Source organism: Wolffia australiana, chromosome 4 (assembly GCF_029677425.1).
Source record: "Wolffia australiana isolate 7733 chromosome 4, ASM2967742v1".
In the NCBI taxonomy this organism is placed as follows: Eukaryota; Viridiplantae; Streptophyta; class Magnoliopsida; order Alismatales; family Araceae; genus Wolffia; species Wolffia australiana.
The window spans coordinates 12,247,488-12,269,623 of record NC_135838.1 but is presented as its reverse complement, the minus strand read 5'-3'; the positions used below and the strand labels follow the sequence as shown (position 1 = coordinate 12,269,623).

At 38.2% G+C, this 22,136-nt stretch overlaps 3 protein-coding genes across 8 annotated transcripts; 1 reads left to right on the top strand and 2 right to left on the bottom strand.

Moving 5' to 3' along the window:
- The first annotated feature begins 7,875 nt into the window (after positions 1–7,875).
- LOC144702625 (uncharacterized) lies at positions 7,876–9,568 on the top strand. Its single transcript, XM_078574640.1, has one exon. It carries the CDS (start codon positions 8,162–8,164, stop codon positions 9,044–9,046), a length of 885 nt encoding a protein of 294 aa, XP_078430766.1. The 5' UTR covers positions 7,876–8,161; the 3' UTR covers positions 9,047–9,568.
- Positions 9,569–11,572: 2,004 nt separating this feature from the next.
- On the bottom strand, positions 11,573–15,266 carry LOC144701969 (Peptidyl-tRNA hydrolase family protein). Of its 6 annotated transcripts, none has more exons than XR_013581156.1 (10): positions 15,016–15,266; positions 14,854–14,938; positions 14,696–14,763; positions 13,170–13,220; positions 13,008–13,081; positions 12,851–12,909; positions 12,701–12,777; positions 12,473–12,589; positions 11,974–12,128; positions 11,573–11,889 (listed from the first exon to the last, which is right to left on the bottom strand). XR_013581156.1 is itself a non-coding variant. In XM_078573804.1 (9 exons), exons 1-9 carry the CDS (start codon positions 15,193–15,195, stop codon positions 11,878–11,880), a joined length of 723 nt encoding a protein of 240 aa, XP_078429930.1. In that variant the 5' UTR covers positions 15,196–15,266; the 3' UTR covers positions 11,573–11,877. The 6 variants fall into 6 exon arrangements, 4 of the variants coding, with proteins under 4 accessions (XP_078429930.1, XP_078429932.1, XP_078429931.1 ...); XR_013581157.1 differs by having other exon boundaries at positions 12,043–12,128; XM_078573804.1 differs by lacking the exon at positions 11,974–12,128.
- A 3,247-nt stretch (positions 15,267–18,513) lies between these two features.
- LOC144701968 (small ribosomal subunit protein eS28) lies at positions 18,514–19,669 on the bottom strand. Its single transcript, XM_078573802.1, has 2 exons — positions 19,513–19,669; positions 18,514–18,887 (listed from the first exon to the last, which is right to left on the bottom strand). Exon 2 carries the CDS (start codon positions 18,880–18,882, stop codon positions 18,685–18,687), a length of 198 nt encoding a protein of 65 aa, XP_078429928.1. The 5' UTR covers positions 18,883–18,887; positions 19,513–19,669; the 3' UTR covers positions 18,514–18,684.
- Positions 19,670–22,136: the final 2,467 nt, after the last annotated feature.

Genomic DNA, 22,136 nt, shown 5'->3' with positions numbered 1-22,136 from the left:
AGTTGAAGTAGTTCAAGAGTTCCATGGCAGCTTTTAGGGATTTAGGACAATATAGCTTCATAGAATTTTCCTTTTTTGAATCCTTGTTCAGTCATATTTCCAAGTGATTTGCTTGGGGGACATTCACCCAAACACAGTTAGGGAACATCATCAACTCGAGACTGATATCCCTGAACAGCATTAAGGTTTTAGCCTAAGCTGTCAAAAAAAACAATTGTGTCTTCAATTTTCTCAACATCATTTCCTAGGTAAAAAAACCTAGGTTAATGGAAAAATAATATAGCTAGAGAACATAGTTCACCTCCCTTTTGGGTTATTCATTAGCCACTTAAATTCAAAATTTGTATTTCCTACCTTTTAAAAAAAGGCATTGAAATAGTTTCATCTGGATTATAAATAATTGAACAGTCGTTATTGTAGTATTAGGAATATTAAGTCATATTTAACAGATTCTTTACACATATGTTTGAAAATATTCAATGAAATATTATTAAAATTAATTTTAAATGACTAAATGTCTAAAGAAAAGATTGAACTTTAATATATTACTTTTGATTAATTTTATTTAGTTCGGATGAATTTAACTGACTTTGTAACATTTGGTTTACAAAAGTAAATGAAAGAACTTTGCTACACACCTCTTTCTCATCGCTCCACCACCCCCCCCCCACTTGTAAACTTGCACCTTTACTTGATTCCTGCTCTATCACTTCTTCAATCCAATGGTCACATGCTCCCAAAAACTTAATTTATCACTTCATATATGTGGTTTTTAAGCCTATCCTCTTTTTTAGGGCTTTCTTCAGACTATAAAAAATATATAAGTGTCTGACACGGACCTTACTCTGTTTTCATTTTTAAGTGGATAAGATAAGTGAGTGGTCTGAGGTGGAGTTAGGATTGTACATGCTTATGAATTGAATGAGATTCAAGCTTGGGGAATAATGAAATTGGCTGCTATTGTGAAAGGAATAGCATTAAATCTTGATAATTAGAATGAATGAATGATTGTCTTTGGCAGTGCTATAGATAGCAAAGAAGGAGATCTTTTCAAGCACTAGATCTTTTTAGGATGCCCCTGGGGGAAAGGCCATGTTAGGTGATGTAACGTGACAAAAGCCGGGATCGAAGGGTTCATGTTACACCACAAGGAGGACGAGGACAGTCATGTCATGCAGTGGAGACAAATAATGCTGACGTAATGCTAATGATAAGGCGACAATAAAATCCATGAGAAGTATAAATTCGACGTCGAAGTACACCAATGATCATTAGGCTACGGTAAGCATGACCAGGGAATGACACTAGGATCCCGATGATCAAGACTATGGGCTGAGGGTCGACGCTCTGAGTATGACTATTACTGCTCGGGTGTGCACCATTCAACGCGCCAACTAAGGTCATACCGATAGAACCCTATCCCACTAAACGTTATTCCTATCTATCACTAGCCTAACCCTGGCAGTGAAAACACGCCAGGGAGGTACTAAAAAAATAAATTAACGCATAAAAAGAAGATGTGTGAGTGTACCAGATTCATTATGGCCTTGATGTATGTATCTGATAGATATTTTGTGGCCGTAAAGCCAATCACACTACCATGTTTATTTAAGTTCATTGAATAAAATATTTGCGCTCATTATTATTCCTTGTGATGTTTATAATGAAGTCCATGAATACATGCAATGACTTAGTGAATTATGATGAGATCATAATACAGTGATCACTAGTCTTTAAACATGTATTCTAAATATTCCTATTCGATGGATAGTCGAGACGGACATCCAATTATCCGGATAGAATAGCACTAGATGATCCTACTTATACGATAAGTATAGCTGATCCTATAGCTATTAGTGTGGCGACACTAAGGACAGATAGTGGGTGCTCTTTGGAGAAAGAGTTCACTGAATTGATTCGTATGAATCCATGAATGGTATTATACCTAAATGTCAATCGAGTGATTCAAGTCACAGTTGTATAAGTGATCCACTGACCTGAGACACCAAGGACATCTCGTGGGTGGACAACTACGTTTTGACTATGACTTACGAGCCTCTAATCATGGGATTCAAATAAGTTATAGATCGGATGTAGTAAGAAGCTTACGGAGATGATTGAGTGGTCAAGATGGGGTCATCCGCCCTTGGTATAAGAGGAGATTGACTTAAGGAAGATAATGCAGAAAAATCCCTAGCCAGGGTAGTTAGGATATTGGACAAGGCATTCACCAATGATCCCCGTTACGCATCAGTACTAATCGAATGATGGATTAGGGTTTGATGATAAACTATACCCTAAGTTGTTTGAGAGTCTCGTGCGAATGATGGATTATACATATATAATAACTGATGATGGTAAAGGTTTCATGAGAGAGTTCGAGACTACTCGGTATCTTCTAGAGCACAAGGTGTAGCTTGGCACCCCACGGGCTAGAAACTTAACCTATCGATTGGGTTAAATCGACCCTTATTTAATTAATCTATACGTTGATATAGTTAATTAATAAGGTAGGTCAATAAATGTTATTGGGTCACTCAAGTTATTAACTAGAACGATACATGGGCCTAGAGGATCACACGCATAAGGTCATAAGGGAATTGATGGATATATTTTACTTTGTAGGGTTTTTGAGAAAAACCTTAAGTGAAATATAAAGAGGAAAAGGGGTCTCATTTTTAAGCACCCATGCAAGCATGATTTGAAAGCCCCCTCCTTTCTTCATTCTCTACATCAACCAAGGAGAGAGTCTCCAAGATGGTTTGAAGAGGAAGAGGTGGAGATCCAAACGCTGAATGATCGCGTGGATACTTCAAGAGATCGGACGCGTGAACAGCTTCGGAATAATCTCAAAGTGAGCATGTCCAGGATGGAATAAGCTCCCCAAAAATGTACACTCGATATTTTGTTTTAAAGATTGATTGTGAATCAATCGACACACTTCTGCATCCATGGAACGTGTTTTCCATGGCTGAACCAAGGCACCGAACCCAATAGTATCACCAACAATGGGGCACTGTTGAGGAGCACTATTGACCGACGGCAGACGGCAGCAGCTATGAGCGCTGAAGAGTGGCGGCGGCAAGCGCGACGGCGGCGGGCACAACGGTGGCAGGTGCAACGGCAGCGAGCATGGAGACATGGTGTGGCAGCAGGCATGGCAGCAAGGCATGGTGGCAAGTGAGGTGGCAAGGCACGACAGCGAGGCGCGGTGAGGAGCGCAACAGCAATGCACGACAACAAGCGCGGTAGCGGGTGTGTTGGTGAGGTGCGGTGGTTGGCTGCAACAACCCCGACTGGCTGGCTGCAGCCGGGGTGGCCACGACGGCAGCGGCGCTGCGGCTAGGGCTGTGGTGCCCCTACGCCTGTGACACCCGCGGCTACGATAGTGGCTCCCACTATGACTACATCACTCGTGACTGAGCTTGTAGTGCCTTCAACTAAGGCTACGGCACTCGCGGTTGTGGCTACGGTGGCTGCGGCGCATGAGTGGGTGGTCAAGCGGCATGGTGATCAATGAGCAATAGAGATGGCAGCAACGTCAGTTGCCAACGGTAGCGGCGCTTCGCCGACGACGGCGGCTAGGTTTCTTAGAGAGAGAAAGGGGGATCCCTCTCATGTGATGGCAGCTCTGTAATTTTGGGGAAAGCTAAAAAACACTAAATAACCTCTAAATTAAAGGGAAAATTCTTCAAAATTCACATTTTGTTTTCAAAATTATTCTTCCCTTTATGGGGGTCCCCCTCTTATAGGGGTAAATATGGGCCTTCCCCCTTAGAAATAAAGGGAAGAATGCCCACTTAAAGTGTCCTAGGGCCCTCTAATAGAAGAGAGACCCACTAACATGCCCACACATGGGCTTACACTCGCACAAATGTGTAGGTCCGTACAGCAGCCCAAACACATGCAAACAAACAAACACAAACACCTATGTGTTTGACATACAAGGCCTACTAAGCAAGGAAAATAGAAGGAAAGATAATGTCAAACCTCTGTGGCCCATTGACACGGCTGAGTACTTTGAAGACCTGGTTTTGCGTGTCAGTGCTTGCTCGACGAAGTGATTTATCGGGTTTTCAAAGTTAGATGGTCCCCCATCATCCTCCTAGGGTGGGGAAGCTTGGCTCTGTCGAGATTGAGACCACCTACATCTTTCTGAGGGTAGGTAATGCGGACGGGCTGTCAGAGTGTCATTCATCAGGGGGATGACCCTCCCACCAAATCAGGAACAATCGCCGTGTGACCCCTTTCCTTGAAACATTAGTTATCTCCCCCAGCACCTCCTCTACGATCTCATGCCTATGTGGGTTGTAAAATGGGGAGGGTGGACTAGCAAACTCACTCACAATTGAATGTAAACTATTGGGGCCAGAAGGTGACGGTTTTTTGTTGGAGAAAAGAGGCAGCATGGGATGGTACGACACAAGGTCTAACACGTTGATGATGGGACATATCCCCCAATCGGGGGGAATACTCGTAACGCATGCGATCTTCCCAACCACCTGGACTATCGAGAAAGGCCCGTCACCATGAGCACAAAGTGTCGTAGCAACCCTTAGAGAGTATCTCCCAGGCCTCAACCTATCCATAACCAAGTAGCCCTCACAATAACTAAGCGGGCGTTGATGTAAATTGGCTATGAGTTCATACTTCTCATGTTGGAATGCAATGTATGCATGAATGTTGTGACATGACTCTTTCATATGATGCGCGAATGGTACTCTGTAATCTGAGAGCCTAATATTCATGACTAAGGGTGTGCGGTCGGGAGGCTTGCATGGTATCTGGATGAAAACAGTCTCACATGGGACGTGTCTAATAGGGTGGTTCAAGTCAACTTAGAGGCAAATGCAGTCTTTGGGATGATAAGATCCCTGGTCCAAAGTTACTCCCCACGATGGAACATAGTAAGTTCCCAAAAATATGATCAAGAGCCCCTCGTAAAGCTCCAATGCTTGGGGGTATAGTTGCTGAGTGATGCGATGGTGTAGTCGGTGAGGCCTGTGCTAGGATGGCCTAAGGGGCCTGATGTGGGGCCGTAGGAGTGGCAAGTTGTGGAGCCAATGATAATGTCGGCAACAGGTTAGGCTGTTGGGCCGACGTGGAATAGACGGAGTAGGGGCACATTGTGAAGGAGCAGGTCTCGTAGACCTTGTCGTAGATGAATGCGACAATGTAGTGGTAGTAGCCCGCATGGGGGCGTTCTCGGAAGCCCTTGGTGGGCCAATAGGATATTAAGGAGCCTCTGTAGGAGTGGGACTCAGGGATCTCATTGTAGAAGCACGCGATGATATGGTAAGGGAAACCCGTGTGGGGGAGGTATCAGTGGCCCGTAGAGGGGCAGTAGGGACTCAAGGAGCCTCTGCAAGAGCGAGACTCAAGGATCTCGTCACAGAAGCGTGCGACAATACTGTAGGGAAAGCCTGCATAGGGGCGGTCTCAATGGCACGTGGAGGGGTAGTAGGGGTCCAAGAAGCTTTCGTAAGAGTGGGGCTCGTGGATCTCATCGCGAAACCAATCGATGGTGTAGCCTAATAAGCCCTTGTAGGGCTGGTAGGGGTGGCAGGCTCCACTGCCAGTGTAGTAGAAGAGTGACGATGGCAGGATTGTGTCTGCCAGATAAAATCATCTTGCCTGGCACTCGTCTGAATCCTAGCACGAGAATCATCCCCTATGTGTTCATGTGTTTGCGCATATCCTATGGAGACTCAGGGTCACGTGGAAATTGCAAGGTCTCTAGTGCAAGCTCAGCGGCCCTAGGAGGCCGAGTCAAGGTTGAAGGTCTCGTATGATTCGAATACCCCTTAGTATGATGTTCCTTAGATGCACTCTGAGTGATAGGCACTGGTGGTGTCGGTGGAGTAGACTGCTCGTATTGAACCGGGGGCGCAAATGACGTGTAAGGAGTGGGTGCTATCGGAGGCAGTGCGGGAGGGCCCAGGGCAGCATAATGCCCGGTCGACGGTCCCAGCTGATAAGCCTGCTGTGGCAGTGGTACATGACGCACCGACGGGAAATTGTATGCCGCATAAGGATCACGCGACGCGTGGGTCAGCACGAGCGCGTACGGGGGGTGATGTGCCAGAGGTGCATGAGGTACCCCATAAGGATATGGTGCAGGAGGGCCCTTCTGGGGGGCTTGTGCTATCTGGGGGTACGACAATGTCTGGGTCTCAGCTTGGTCATACGGGGCTTGTGCTATCTGGGGGGGCGGTGGGGAATACTGTCCCTCGTGTGTTTGGGATGTGTCTGCTCATTAGGCGTGGGGTACTAAGATGGGGTCAAGGGCATTAGTGTTGCTCCATAAGGTGCCGCCATTTTTTTAATATAAGGGTTAGAATTGATATGGAATGGAACTAAGGATGATTCAGCCGTCTTTGGATTTTATTTAAGTCATCAAATCGTCTCTTCTTCTCCAAGATGCTTGTGTATGATCCCTCGAGCTTTGGTTCTCTGGAAGTTATGATTAATAAGCTCCTATGGGTTGAAAACTCTGTTGCTCCTTTATTTGGTCCCATACTGGTATAACAACTGCTCAAGTGGACCTCATATTCCATGTCCCTATGTCAAATCCACAAAGGCAACAATCATTGGTCTGGTATACAAAGATCGGTCCATAATGAAAATCTGTTTTTCATTTTAATGTGTGTTCCCTGTAGGTAGTTGTGTAAAAAAATCAAAACTAAGACAAAGCCATATAATCCGTCTAAACATGAAATTAATCACTAAAATGTATGAGAATATGAATATGTAAACAAATAATATGCGCATTTAAATAAATTCACATGATACTGATGCATCCTTTTTTATGTTATCTTGTACCTCATTACTTAACCAAAAAAACCCAGATTTTAATTTTTTGACGGGAAAAGTAAATATTTATGTCCCGCTTGATACTTGCAGTTAAAACGAAATACGTTTAAAGTGGACATGGTTAATGAGAATTGATGGCAATCCTAGTTCATTTTCCATGTAAGAGAAGTTCCTCAGACTGAGAATAATTGAGCTCAAAACATAATTTGTCATGCAAATTTGGGCATCCCATGACATTTGGCTGACATGGATTAATGAATTGGTGATAAGAGAGAGATACAAATAAGCTTGAAAATATGAAGAATGAAGTTATAAAGGAGGATCACAAGGAAAATATATCACAAAGAGGAAGTTCGATAAACTTGGGGGTTAACATAACATGAATAACAGTCTAAATAACTTTGCTGTAATGGAATGGTGAGCAAATAATTGAAGGCTTTTAAGTGAGATAGGGTGTAATAGGGGAAAGAGTCGACAACAAAAGTTTTAGGTGGAGCAAGGGGAGGTTATTTTGCTTCGAACTTTAACAAATGACTAGTTTTTCCTCAAATAAAATCCCCCTAATGGAAGAGCCAGCAAAGAATGAAAGAGATAAGAGAGAGAGACAGAGAGAGAAAGAGATATGAGAGAGCGGGGGGACAGAGAGAGAGAGATGCGAGAGAGAGGGGGGGGTAGAGGGAGAAAGAGATACGAGAAAGGGGGGACAGAGAGAGAAAGAGATACGAGAGAGAGAAAAAGATACGAGGGAGAGAGGGGGGACAGAGAGAGAAAGAGATACGAGAGATAGAGAGGGGAACAGAGAGAGAAAGAGTAACGAGAGAGGGGCGACAGAGAGAGAAAGAGATACGAGAGATAGAGAGGGGGACAGAGAGAGAAAGAGTAATGAGAGAGACAGAGAGAGAGAGATAAGAGACAGAAAGAGATACGAGAAAGACGAGAGAAAAAGAGCGAGCGGGACGGAAATACAGAAAGTTAGAGAGAGAAACGAGACTGGAGAGAGGGAGACGGAGAGAAAGAAATAAGAGAGAAACGAAGGGGAGAGACAGAAAAAAAGAGGCGAAACGAGACGATAAACGAGAGAGAGAGAGAGAGAGAGAGAGAGAAACTAAACGAGAGCGACAGAGATGGACAAAAAACGCAAGCCGGCGATCAAGAGACAGAGAGAAAGAGATAGAGAGAGAGAAAGAGATAGAGAGACAAAAACCGCAAGCTGGCGATCAAGAGACAGAGAGAAAGAGATAGAGAGAGAGAAAGAGAGAGAGAGAGAGCTCCGGTTATATCGGAGCTCCGCCTTTCCCATTTGATGACCGTCAATTAAGGACCCGCCAACAACGCCAACGACTACCGAATGCCACGCCAATTATCTCAATACAAGTTGTCCTACACGAACATCACACCATCCCTTCTTCCTTACACCATCCTTCCCTCCCTGTCCATCCACCCTAAACTTCAAACTCTCTCTTCTACGGAAAAAAAACGAAGATTTCCACAACTATCAAACTCCCCCATGAAGGACGACGAACTCACTCTCTCCCTCTCCCTCTTTCCTTTCCAACCGGCCAAGCAAGAACCGAGAGTTCGACCATTCCCAGACTCGCCCAAAGAGGAAGACGAACTCACTCTCTCCCTCTCCTCCTTTCCCAAGCAAAACCACTCTCTCGGAGTTTATCGCAACGCCATTCGATCGTTCAAGACGCGTTCTTGCAGACGCAAACCGCGAATTTTGTTCAAGGAAGGGAAAGAAGAGACGATCGATCCGCCCTTTCCCTGGGCCACCGATCGTCGCGCTATTGTTCATAGAATCGACTATCTCCTTGCTCGGGGCTTAAGCGTTATCTCCGGAGAGGTTCAGTGCAAGCGGTGCGACTACAGGAAATCTATGGAGTTTAACCTGGAGGAGAAGTTTGCGCAAGTGGAGAAGTTCGTCGCAGAGAACAAGTACGAGATGGCCAATCGGGCGTCGCCTCGGTGGATGAACCCTAAATTGCCGAGTTGTAACGAGTGTGGGATTGAGAACTGCATGGAACCCGTGAAAGCGAAGAAGAAGCGGGATATCAACTGGCTATTCCTTCTCCTTGGAGAGATGTTGGGGGTTTGCTCTGTTGATCGGCTAAAGTATCTCTGCAAACACAACAATATTAACCGAACTGGATGCAAGGATTGGCTTCTCTATTATGCGTATCTTGGAATTTGCAAGCAGCTCAAGCCCATTGATCTATTCGAGACTATGTAATCAATGTTTTTTTTTCAATCCTTCTAACAGGGGAAACATTTCTTTATATACATACTGATCATTAGCCTATATTCGATCCATGATTGTCTTTTACCAAGTCTCTGTAATCATTTTTTTTTCTTTCTTCTAATGGGGAAACATTTATTTATATACATATTGATCTTGAACCTATATTTGATCCATGAATTTATTTTATCAAGACTCTATAATTTTGTTTTTTTTCTTGCTTCTAATGGGGAAAACATTTCTTTACATACATATCGATAATTAACCTATATTTGATCCATGATTTTCTTTTATCAAGTCTCTATAATCGTGTTTTTTCCTTGATTCCAATGGGAAAACATTTCTTTATATGCACACTGATCATTGACCTACATTTAGTCCATGATTTTCTTTTACCAAGTCTCTGTAATTTTGTTTTTTTTCTTCCTTCTACTGGGGAAACATTTCTTTATATACATATTTATCTTTAACCTATATTTGATCTATGATTTTCTTTTATCAAGTCTCTGTAATCAATGTTTTTTTCCCTTGCTTCTAATGGGTAAAAATTTCTGTATATACATATTGATCTTTAACCTATATTTGATCCCTGATTTTCTTTTATCAAGTTTCTAAAATCACTATTTTTTCCTTGATTCCAATGGGAAAACATTTCTTTATATGCATACTGATCATTAACCTATATTTGATCCATGATTTTCTTTTAATCAAGGTTTTTCCCTTGATTCCAACTGGAAAACATTTCTTTATGTGCATCCTGATCATTAACCTATATTTGATCCATGATTTGTTTTATCAAGTCTCTGTAATTTTGTTTTTTTTTCTTGCTTCTAATGGGGAAAAGCTTTTTTTATATACATATTGATCATTAACTTATACTTGATCCATGATTTCTCTTATCAAGTCTCTGTAATCATTTTTTTTCTTTATTCTAATGGGGAAATATTTCTTTATATACATATTGATCTTGAACCTATATTTGATCCATGAATTTATTTTATCAAGACTCTATAATTTTGTTTTTTTTCTTGCTTCTAATGGGGAAAACATTTCTTTACATACATATCGATAATTAACCTATATTTGATCCATGATTTTCTTTTATCAAGTCTCTATAATCGTGTTTTTTCCTTGATTCCAATGGGAAAACATTTCTTTATATGCACACTGATCATTGACCTACATTTAATCCATGATTTTCTTTTACCAAGTCTCTGTAATTTTGTTTTTTTTCTTCCTTCTACTGGGGAAACATTTCTTTATATACATATTTATCTTTAACCTATATTTGATCTATGATTTTCTTTTATCAAGTCTCTGTAATCAATGTTTTTTTCCCTTGCTTCTAATGGGCAAAAATTTCTGTATATACATATTGATCTTTAACCTATATTTGATCCCTGATTTTCTTTTATCAAGTTTCTAAAATCACTATTTTTTCCTTGATTCCAATGGGAAAACATTTCTTTATATGCATACTGATCATTAATCTATATTTAATCTATGATTTTCTTTTATCAAGTCTCTGTAATCAATGTTTTTTTTCCTTTCTTGTAATGGGGAAACATTTCTTTATATACATATTGATCATTAACCTATATTTTTTATCCAAAATTTCTTTTATAATGATCCCTACGGTGCCAGTGAACAAAGTCCTTCCCAAGGAAAATGCACAGAAACATGAATTATTCCATGGAGAAACGTCGGACAATAAATCTAAGTTTGACCAGAGAAGATAGAAAGAACAGACTGAATTAAAATAAAATAGCTATTTTAATAATCTTAGGGGCTATACAACCAACATCAGAAAGTTAGCAAGCCTTTCCAGAACAAGCTTTCGCTGTGTTATTAGCTTTCTATGTGAGCCCATCAATATCATCTCTATAGAGCTCTTGTGAAAGTCTATTAAAAAAGGGATTTTCAGAATGTTTTACGTTCACGAAAGGTGGTCATAAATTCTTTATTTTTTTATGATGTACAAGTCTCCTCAGTCCGAATATTATTATGTGGATCCTTAGATGTCAAATATGATTCAATATGGGTGATTTGAGATGTTGTCTTCTAACATGTTGTTTACCGAAGGATCCATAAAAAATTACTTCTCCAAGTTTAATAGACCTCGCCAACAACTTGCTTTCAGATTATTCTTTTTAAAACCAAAACTTTGATGATTCATGTATAGATACTTTTAAATCATGATAAAAGACCACTCAAAAGTTCTAATAATGTTTGATGGTAACGTATCATCTATAGACTGCTTGGTTCTCAAATCCCTTAATTATACAAACTAGAACAAAACCTACCATTTCTCATCACAAACATCTCTTTTTGGTCCTAGAAGTTACCTATGTCCATAATAATGATCTTTATGCTAGTTCACTTCCCCAAATCCCAAAACATGGTTTCAATTAAATATGTGGTAAATGCTCCATGAGGACAATAAAACAGTATTTCGCTCAATTAGCTATGAAATTCCAATTTCATAGAATTCAATTGTGGCATAAAATTTCAAAAAGCTACTTGAGACAATGTCGGAGCCACTTAATGTGATTATTCAACATGCATGGATCACCATCATTAGGGGGTTGAAAAGGAAGTATGCGAAGGATATATGCAAATATACCTCGGTCGTCTGAGGTACTTAGACAATTTTTTAATCATCATGAAGAATGACAAAGAGTAACATTCGAAGATCAATTGACTTTCCAACGCACCTTGATTGTGTCACTCTGGTTTGTTCTTACTTGATAGTAAGTGTATCAGCATCAAACGTTCCTTTCGCCGAAGTAACATATGCTCGGACAAGGAGCACAAAAGTTTTAACATTATTTCATTACCTGAAATTTATTTGTGATAGTTTGTGACTGGAAACATTTAAATGCAACGTGAACTAATGACTGGTAAATCTTAAACACAATAACCTTGTACAGAAACGTAGAATCTGCATCCATATCTAATCATTCTATGAGTACTTTGAAAATGGCACAAACCGCTTGAGACAAAAACCATGCATCCAGGATTTGGCATCAACGATGACGACATTTACGGATAGACGATAAGGAATTCATCATTCATTCTGCCGAAGAAGGAAGATATCTCAGAGTAGGGTTTGCACATCACCGAACACAGCGACAAGTTGGCAATTACAAAGACGATGATTAAATCATCATCCATCGTCCTAGAATATCAGATGGTGATGGTGATGCTGAATTAGCCATCTGGCGCCAACTCTGCAAGCATCACCTCTAATATGCGGGCTCTACAACTTATTAAATATTTTTCGATTTTTGCTCATGACCATAAGATCAAAATGGACATTTATTATCATGAAACCTTTCTTTCATTCCATGATAATCGCACCTCAAAATTAAATAAAACTTTTAAGAAAGAAATAAATAGAATCCGCTATAAAGACGTGACCTTTATTCTATGGTATTTGTACTTTTGAACGGGATTAGCTTTTTTTGAGGTATCGACCAACCCTTCCAGAAGAACAGTCTTTAGTATTCCAGACCCTTCCCTCAACGCTGTATCGATCTAAAATCCCAAAAAGCCATCAAATCAATAGTTACTTTCTATTATCCGAATAAAAATGCATCGTTAAATTAAGTTGAGATCTCTGGAAATGAGCCGCCAAAGATTCCAAACCTGATCACGGCCAGTGGCACTGAATTTCTGGAGGACGAATGCCTTTGGATCCATTTGCCCCGGTGGCTGCCCGATGCCTTCAAATTGTAAAACGTCTGTCAGATAAATTAAATCTAAGAAATATTACAAATTTGGGCCAGCTGAACCAACCAATCCTCAATCGTCCGAATTGTTTGTTGCCCCTAAAATTACAGACAACATTCTTCAAGCTGAAACAGTGTAAAACACAGGAAATGTTTAAGATTGAGGATGTAAAAAGCAGGCGATTATGATCAAGATTACATTGGATGATAAGTGAAGTGCCTACCCAATATGACGTCCATGGCCGCCTCCAAGCTGCAAACGCAGCACTCCACATGGAAGGGTCATATCATCAAATATCTGCGGAAAAAGAGGAGCATTTCTGAACTTCAGCAATGTAATGTTTTGAAGAAAAACTCATGACTGCGAGTATCAGGGTTTTAATTACCACAACAACACGATCTAACGGAAGCTTGTAGTAAGCTGCAAGAGGTCCAGCCTGAAGAGAAGAACAGCTGATTAAGGTAAGTTTCAGAACGTTGATTTCATACAAGTTAAATACGACAAATCTTATAATGATTTGAATAATCTCTGTGATTGAACTTCCAAATGGCATGATGAGGACATTTTGTATTGCCATTTCCATGGGATCAATTTCAGAATCTTTCCAAGAGTATTGTTAATCCTAGAGACCAAAAGAGGCATCGAACCTGATACTTGGATGATACAATCCCAACCCACTGTTAGGCTGTTTCTGTCAATTCAGTCCATAAAAGGTAATTTGGTCTTTTATTTTTCTAGTAGTTTCCCTTTAAATATATGTAGACATAAGCCGATGAGGAGGAAGCAGGAGACATTGCATAAGGGCCGACTAGGCAGGGGAGATTCTTCCTGACACAATATCTCAAGCGCCAATCTAAGCCTGTAGCTGCCATTGTAACCCCAAAATATTTCAATTTTATCATCATATTATCAAACCGTTCACACTATTTCCTTCAGTATATCATCCTTCCATGCAATACAAACACATTGGAAACACAAATGAACTTTGACAACAACGAAAACCAGCTTACAAGAAAAAGAAACTTACAAAAATAATAGCGAACACTGCTTCGGTTACCCATTATATTGTGGCATTTCGACAATTACTTTGAGCAACCGAACATTCAATCATCGTTTTCGCACATAATTTTTCATTTGTTTCACACTCTAACAAGAAGTGAATGCAGGAGTTTTCAAGACTTTTGACGCTCCAACTTATAAAAACACATTCTGTAAAACAAATTCCACGAAAATTTTCAGCGCAGCTAAAAAGAGCTGATCCACAAAAAAAGAGGTTTTTAGCTCAATGAAAACGAAATCATGACGAAAGATGAGAAATGAGGGGGTGATCGACCTAATTATAAACGGCCTGACCAATTTAACAAACGCCCGTTCAAAAAAACGACGCTGTTTGTATTATTCGTAAAGAAAGAAAAAAATGACAATCAAGAAAAGTAAAGATCACGAAGTCCGTTAACTCGAATAAGGCTGCTTAGGTTCTGGTTTCGATTTTCAGAAAAAACATGCACTTATCAGATTTGTCACAGAATAGTTCTAACTCAACCGCTCAACAACCATGTGAAGTAGGTGATAAACGACAGAATTAATTTTCAATAGTTTTTACTTAAAAAATGAAAAAAAGCAGCATACTGGGAGGAAATAAACACCGATAGATTGTGCGCGCCTTGACCAAAGAACTCAGACCGTTTTATGAGATCAAAGTACGATTTAAATGTGATTTTGACCTTTCACAGTTATCCATTTGACGATATTACACGCAGCCCCTAGCTTATTTGGAATCTTACCTCCACATAAATTCCCAATCTGAAATGTTACACATGAACTGAGTAATGGGCAGTTATATGTCAACAGATTTATAGTACTTTCTATTTTTATTTTCAGAGATGGAACAATATCACAGTAGGTACTCACAGATTCACCGCTCAAATTCATGTAAGTTTGCGGTTTGGCCAGAAGAACCGGGGTTCCGTCCACCAGTCCTAACAAACGCAAAATAAGACTGATATTTTCGCAGTTAAACATCTCGAACTACCTATTAGGCAAAAAAAAATTATCAACCGTCTCGATACCTTGGCCAAAAAAAGCCTTGCAGTGAATTGAAGCCATGGGGATACCAACTGAATTCGCAAAACAATCGATCATATCGAACCCGACCTGAAAATCCAAATCAACCCTTTGATTAGAAGAAATCTACTTGATACAATTGAGGAAAAACGAATACGGGGAATTACGTTGTGTCTAGTGCCCATGAACTTTTCCCCGGGGTTGCCGAGACCCACAAAAAGCCAAGGTTTTGGCATTGAAGGAGGAGAAGGCGATCGCTCCAGATTAGAGAACGTCGTAGCTGTGCTCAAACAACGCCCAGAAATGATATGGCGGGACGCTGACCGCCATTGGAGGAACTTCTTCATCCCGTCGCTCCTGCTCTCCCACCACCTCTGCTATGCGCGAGGAACAGCGACGATTTAGGCAATTCAACCGTCTACACTCGTATTTATTTGAACTGACTATGTCAGTCAAATTGAATTCAATTTTAACTTTCCGTGAAATCTAATATTCCCAATGTGAATTTAATTCAATTTTTAAAAAAAAGAATTTATTAGAACCGTCTATGTCAATTAAATTTTCAACTTGTTCTAGACATAGTTGGTCTGTTCTGTTCGTTTGAACCAAACAAAAAATTCGCAAAAAAGATCCGCACAGAGCCTTGTTCTTTGTTATGTTCTTTTTTGGTGCAAAAACGAACAAAATTTGCACATTCAAACAAAATTAGAACAAAATCCACACATTCGAACAAAATTAGAACAAACTTTGCACAAAGCCGAACAGAACAATATCAAACTTGTCAGACTTGTTCTCATATTCTTTAAAAGTATGATTTTCCTCATTAGTTTTGTTTCCATGCATTCATTGGAGTAGCCCATCTAGTAGGGATGTTGGTGTGACAAGTTCGGTGCAAAGTTGTTTTGCTTTAAAGACCCAATCAAGAGTTTATTTGTGTTTCGATAACTAGGAGAAACGTCATATTATTAGAGCCACGGTGATGGGATAGTCAATTGTTTTATATTATTTTCTTATATATGTTCATCGATTGTTTTCAGTTTTCATTTTTTATTTTCAGGATGAATTTTTTAAAAAAATTTCAATGTGCAAGTGGAAAATACTCCAATGCTTGATTCTTTGCCACCAAAAATTACAAATGAGATCTAGGATCCAATGTTTCTTCATCCAAACATGGAAGATAGTTCAATACAGTTAGGGAGAATAAATGGTTAAGATAAATTAAGGACACTACACCAGAAATATTGCTAACAATAAGGGATCAAATTGTGGTTTCAAGAGAAACTTGGCCCAATGTGCTTGAATCAATTGGCTAAATCCCAAATCAAAGGTTGGTTAAATACCCTTAAACTTTAAGTATATCTTCAGACGTCTAAAAGATAATTTAATTGTAACCCTCTACGCCCATGTACAAGTATGAATAGCAACTACAATGTACCTTTAACCTTGACTAGCCTTAAAACTACTTATCTATTTAAACCAACAAATATCTTATGTTCTTACCATGTGGGGCACCAAGCTGCACACTGTGACCTAAAAGATGCAAAGTATATAAACTCTCAAATGGAAAATTATTGTCACCAATACTTTTGTACCCACAGTCAAACATCTGCTTAATGCTCATAAGAAGGCAACACCTGTGCATTTGGAAATCATTAGAGAATTATTCTTTGATACTATTCAAAAAATAAATATACTGACATGCCTAAGGATTTCATTACATAACTTCAGTGAGCTTTCTCTTCAACCTAAGACAATTTGGAATTCAATTAATAGAAACATATTCGTCCAATTTAAAATGTCTTTGATGTTTTAAATGTAAGGCCCTTTTTCACAACCATGACATAAATCAACCAGATTAAAAGTTTGGTATAAAATCATTTAGAGATTCATGTTGACAGATTCAATGAACTCATTTCATTAAGAACATATGCTATATTACTCCTGGTTAGTATTCTCACACTATTGGCAACATGATCAATCTTACTCATCATATTTAAATAGTGTTATTATATTTAGATATTTTAATCCCTTCCACGAGTATTCCGTGAAGAAATATATTTGAAGTGGACGTTCAAATATTAATGATCTTGATGCTATAATCTCACGCATTTGGATAATGTATTCATGGACTTTGTTACAAGTGTCACGCATGCATTATGCACAGTATATTGTATAAGTCACAACTAAATGAGATAAGAGTTAAGCGAATAACCAGTCATATCTATTTTAATTAGTATATTTATCAATTATTAGAATAATAAGCACTTTCATGGAAGATAATTGTTAAGTCAATAAAGTATTAAATCAACAGATGGTAAAAGTGTTAAATAAATATTTATTAAATTTTTTCTTTCAAAAAAAAAATAGTTATTAATTTTTAAAGTACACGCTTAATACTAATTAGCTCAAAATTCTAATCTCATCTTACTTCACTTGTATGAAGAATGTATTCATGAACTTCATTACAAGCATCACACATGTATTATATGGAATCAATTTTATAAATCACAATTAAACGAATTAAGAGGTGAGTTACTAACTTTCCAGTCATAAGTTGCTACTCATTGAATAAATTTAATGTAAACAAATTATAAGAAACTAAATTCATAATTTGATTATAATACAACATCTCACTGTTTGCCATTACTAATTCTAATTTCGAGTACATTAGGTCATACTTGTGGATCAGCCATACTTGTGGATCACCTAAGCAGTAATATTTAAAAATATAACACTATCCTCAATCGACCCGGATGAGAAGAAATGATATTATATTATAAAAAATATAAATTAATACTAAGTAAAATTTTATTATTTATTAAAATAATGAGAGATTTGAGCAATTCATAATAATCAAGAAAGCCAGTAGTAAGTAATTTGGGCACTTCAAATTTCCGTGATGAACCTATTAAAAGCACAACCCATATTAAAAGCCTTGAACATAACCTTCATCCTACATAGAGTGGCTGTCTTGTTTGAGTTCACTAAGTCAGTTTGCAACACTATTAAGCAAATGTCGTCTATGTTGTACTAGTTCGATAATAAGTGATCATAAATCCTATTAATTAATAATTTACCAAGAGCAAAAACATACAACAGAGTCCAGGGATGAGCACGCAGTGTAGTGAAGAAATTCATTCACTTTCGGGTGAATTTCAACTGGAGTTGAGTAACGTAAGAAAATTATCACAGAAAACTTATCATGCACAAATCAGATGTGTTAAACACAAGTCTGGCAAACAGTGAGATGTTGTATCCCTCCAATTTATTGAATCCATCACGGTTTCATGGGTCAGATGCATGCAACATTATATCCTTTGTGACAAGCCAATAAAAAGCTTGAACCTTCAACTTCGGGTATTCATAAAGCTAAAATTTAGCATAGTATTATTTTCATGTATACATCTACAATAAATATCAAAGCATTGGGTCCTTCAATACTTCAATAGATTGACTAGAATCAATATCAAAGCACAGTAAAATTTAGTAAAGAATTATTTTCATGTATACATCTACAATAAATATCAAAGCATTGGGTCCTTCAATACTTCAATAGATTGACTAGAAGACTGACGTTACGACTACCCAAACCCATCTTCACACTACGCTTTTCGCTCCTTTGTAGTAACATTTGAAACTTAAGCAATTGATTGACACTAATTCAATAATAGGCAAGCCCCCAAATTCCAATATCATAAAACAATTATATACGACAAAGAGTTGATTCAAACAATCAAAATTCTAGACATAGTAAGATCGGGGACAGAGTAACAAAACTTGGTGTCTTAGCCAGACATGCATGAGAAACATAATAGAGAACACATACAAGAGAAAAATCAACGGAGACGCCGAGCTTCCCTCTCAGACTCGAGGAGGGTGAGGATGTCTCCTTCCCTAACTGGGCCCTTAACGTTCCTCATGATCAGGCGGTTCTGATCATCCAGAAACTTCACTCTCACTTGGGTCACCTGCCCTCTTGAACCCGTCCGGCCCATGACTTTGACTACCACAGCGAGCTTCACTTGGCTATCCATTCTGCCTGCGAAAAAAGGGGAGATTTTGATATCAAATTTGGTCCAAACTATAAACAGTTGAGTGTAATTGATGTTTCGTGGATTTCTTGGATGAAAGGAAGTGGAGAAGATTGGAGAAAACTGATCGGAAGAAAACCCAGTACATATCGTTGTCGGTTTTAGAACATTCAGCACTTTCAAGGCGTTGCATGAACACAAAATCAAGATTAAACCTAGATTATCAAAAGTTTCTGGGTATTATTGAGTAGCTCAAACACTCGTATCGAAACAGTGACATAGTGTAACAAAATAAAAAACAGCGAAAGGGATGAAAAGTCGGACGTCCATCCGTGATACTGAATCGATCTCGCTTCACATGAAAAAAATAATTACAGAAAAACAATAAAATAGGAAGAAACTGTAGGGCCAATCGAAAATAAACCGCCGCCAGAAAGCCTAGTATACGGAGCCTTCCCACAGATAGATTCGATGAAATTCAAGGATAACACACGATTTAAATTCAAACATCGCCTCTAGTATTCATCTCAATTTTCGTGACGACGCAGGGCAGGAAAAATCGTGAACGCAGTAAGATCAGCCTAAGTCCTGAATTTTGAGGAAAGGGAAGAACGAAGATCACAAAAATCATACCTGAGAATCGGAAGACTTGCAAGCAGCGAAGGAAGTTCGGCGGCCGGAGACGCGAAACTGAAACCCTAATCTGCAATTTATATCTCTCTTCTACCTCCGAGAAGTGTTAAGCACGTTGCAGCCTTCGTTTGATGGGCCTTTTATGGGCTTAAACCGTCAAGCCCGGCATACAAATAAAAATAAATAAACCAGTCAATTTTAGCAAAGGAATTGACACATTTGCCATAAGTTTCCTTCAGGAACTTCTTTCATTGATCAATGGATTTTAGACTATATCAACTCGGCCTTGTTTAAAATGTATCGTATCTCTAATTCTGACATGTTGATATCAGAATTCCAATGTTACTTTATGATGACATGAATACGTTTGAATTACTTGGGAAATGTGTATTAAAGCTAAATAATTGCTTTAAAAAACATTCGATAGAATGATTTGAGGTAAACTAAAAACACCTCGCTGTACCTTTCAAAACAAATGAAGCTGTTTTCAGTTTATAATTACTAGTGAACTACATTTGTCCCTTGGTTAAGATCCAATCAGTGTTACTGATTCGATGCGAATTTATACTTTTGGTGTGATTATGATATGGGGTTGATAAAATTCCTTTTATTTAGTCTATCAATATTTTTATACATTTTCCTTGAAATTAAGTGTTTATATGAATGTCATAAAAAGGGGGGTAATAAAGAGTAATGACACATCATAAATGCCTTAAGTTATGATTTTCCTGATTTTATAGAAACTATTGATTTTGTGACACCAAAACCACAAAATGATGTAATTCAATAGGTATTATTGATTTTTAGTGATGTTCAAGGTGTATTCAGTAAGTTGAAGACCTAAGAGTGATGAATGAGAAGAAGATGGGCCAACAATGGCCAATCTATAAGTTGGCACATAGCCCTACTAAGTACTAACCCTGGTGTTGTCTTCTATCATAAGTTATGTCTTAAATGATAATCATACAAGAAAACAATAAAGCATAAATAAATTCAGAATTTTTAAATTAGAAATACTTGATGATCATATGCGCTAGGGTAAAATTGATCAAGTTTCTTCAAGCGTCGTTGATGCCTAACCTCTAGAAATATATGCACGGTCCTTGGCATACTAGATCTCTGCATATTATTCTCAATAGTTGCTGCTACAGATTCTTTGGGATATTATCTCCAATCTACACATTAGAAGGGGTGTTTAAGGAGAAGAGATAAGAAGTGGGATGCCCAGGATGATACTTGCATTAGTACCTGTCAATAAGGACTTTGTGTCCCTTTTCATATTTCATATTTCCTCTCAAATAGTCTCAATGAAATCTCTGAAAAAAGTTAATCTCTGTTCATTGTAATTATTCATTCGTGTATAATATTTTCCAAATATTTAGCCTAATATGTCAAAGTGACAGATCAAACACCTGAGTTCAACCTAAATCTGAGTCAAAAAAATATAAAATGACTTCTGTTGTCAGTAAATAGCCCAAATAGACTCGCTTTAGTGCATTAATCCCCTATGACGATGGCAAATGATAGTCAAGAACTGTTTAATTTTGTTTCATATTAGACTAAGTCATGATGAAAAATTTTAAACTTAATTCTTCTTATTAAAACCCTATTGGTATTATAAAATGGTGAGTCTAGAGTCAAGAACATGGATTTTCGCCCAATGATTTTTTATTGTTGATGCAATTTTCCGCAAAGGGTGTACTAGTGTGAGGATAGAGTGCAGAATTGAACTAAAATGGTGACAAAAATCTTATAATGTCCCACGAAAAAAAATGTTGAAATGATAAAAATGCAACATGATTCATATTATTCGTCGATTATATTTTTTAGGGAAAACAATGATTTAAAATTGATGATCATGAATTCAGAAATTACCTTGTTGTTGTTGAAAACCTAAATATATTTGTTGGATCACCACTCCACATGATTCCTCACTTTGGTATTCCCTTGATTCAAACTTAATTTCCTCCTCCTCAGTTCACCAATTTTATAATTCTTGCATTCAATGAAAATGTCTACATCTCTCTTGCATTTTTATAATGTCCAAAGAAGAAAGGGCGAGTGACATTTTTAATTTGCAGAAAATAACCTGTCCATTCGATAAGAACCGAATGATCAGGATCTCACATGTTGTTGAAGTAGGTTGGCCATCACAGCCCTCTATGCAAACTCCACATATCCATTCAAATTGAAAGCTGAACATGAGCTCTAAATATTACCTGATTCATAATTTTCATGCTGATTCGGTGCTTCCTGAAAAAATCTAAAAGTGAACCTTACAAATATTTTTTTTTGAATTAAGAAACTCATTTATTCATTAGATTAAAGTTTCAAAATCCTATAAAAGTACCTAAAACTTAGAAAAATATTTAGATCACTCTCATGCTTTTTAATTTCTGTTTGATAATATTAAAATAGAAAGTTATATATTTATGCATGAGTGTTTTATATATGTATGAAATAAGAGATCCTATATACTATTTTAAATCACCCTAAAGTGCTCAATGATGATTATATATGATAAAAACGCTTTTTATCACATCCTATTTATTTCATAAGAGTAAATTTTATCTTACATGTTATATGTCATGGTACATTCATAATGCTTCTATACTTTTCAATGA

Excerpts from the sequence above, each read along its gene's own strand:
- LOC144702625 (XM_078574640.1), top strand. The coding sequence starts at position 8,162 with ATGCCACGCCAATTATCTCAATACAAGTTGTCCTACACGAACATCACA.
- LOC144701969 (XM_078573803.1), bottom strand. The coding sequence starts at position 15,195 with ATGAAGAAGTTCCTCCAATGGCGGTCAGCGTCCCGCCATATCATTTCT. Across the intron at positions 14,939-15,015 it reads TCATGGGCACTAGACACAAC|GTCGGGTTCGATATGATCGA; the intron begins GTAATTCCCCGT and ends TTGGATTTTCAG. Across the intron at positions 12,778-12,850 it reads ATTCGGACGATTGAGGATTG|GCATCGGGCAGCCACCGGGG; the intron begins GTTGGTTCAGCT and ends TACAATTTGAAG.
- LOC144701968 (XM_078573802.1), bottom strand. The coding sequence starts at position 18,882 with ATGGATAGCCAAGTGAAGCTCGCTGTGGTAGTCAAAGTCATGGGCCGG.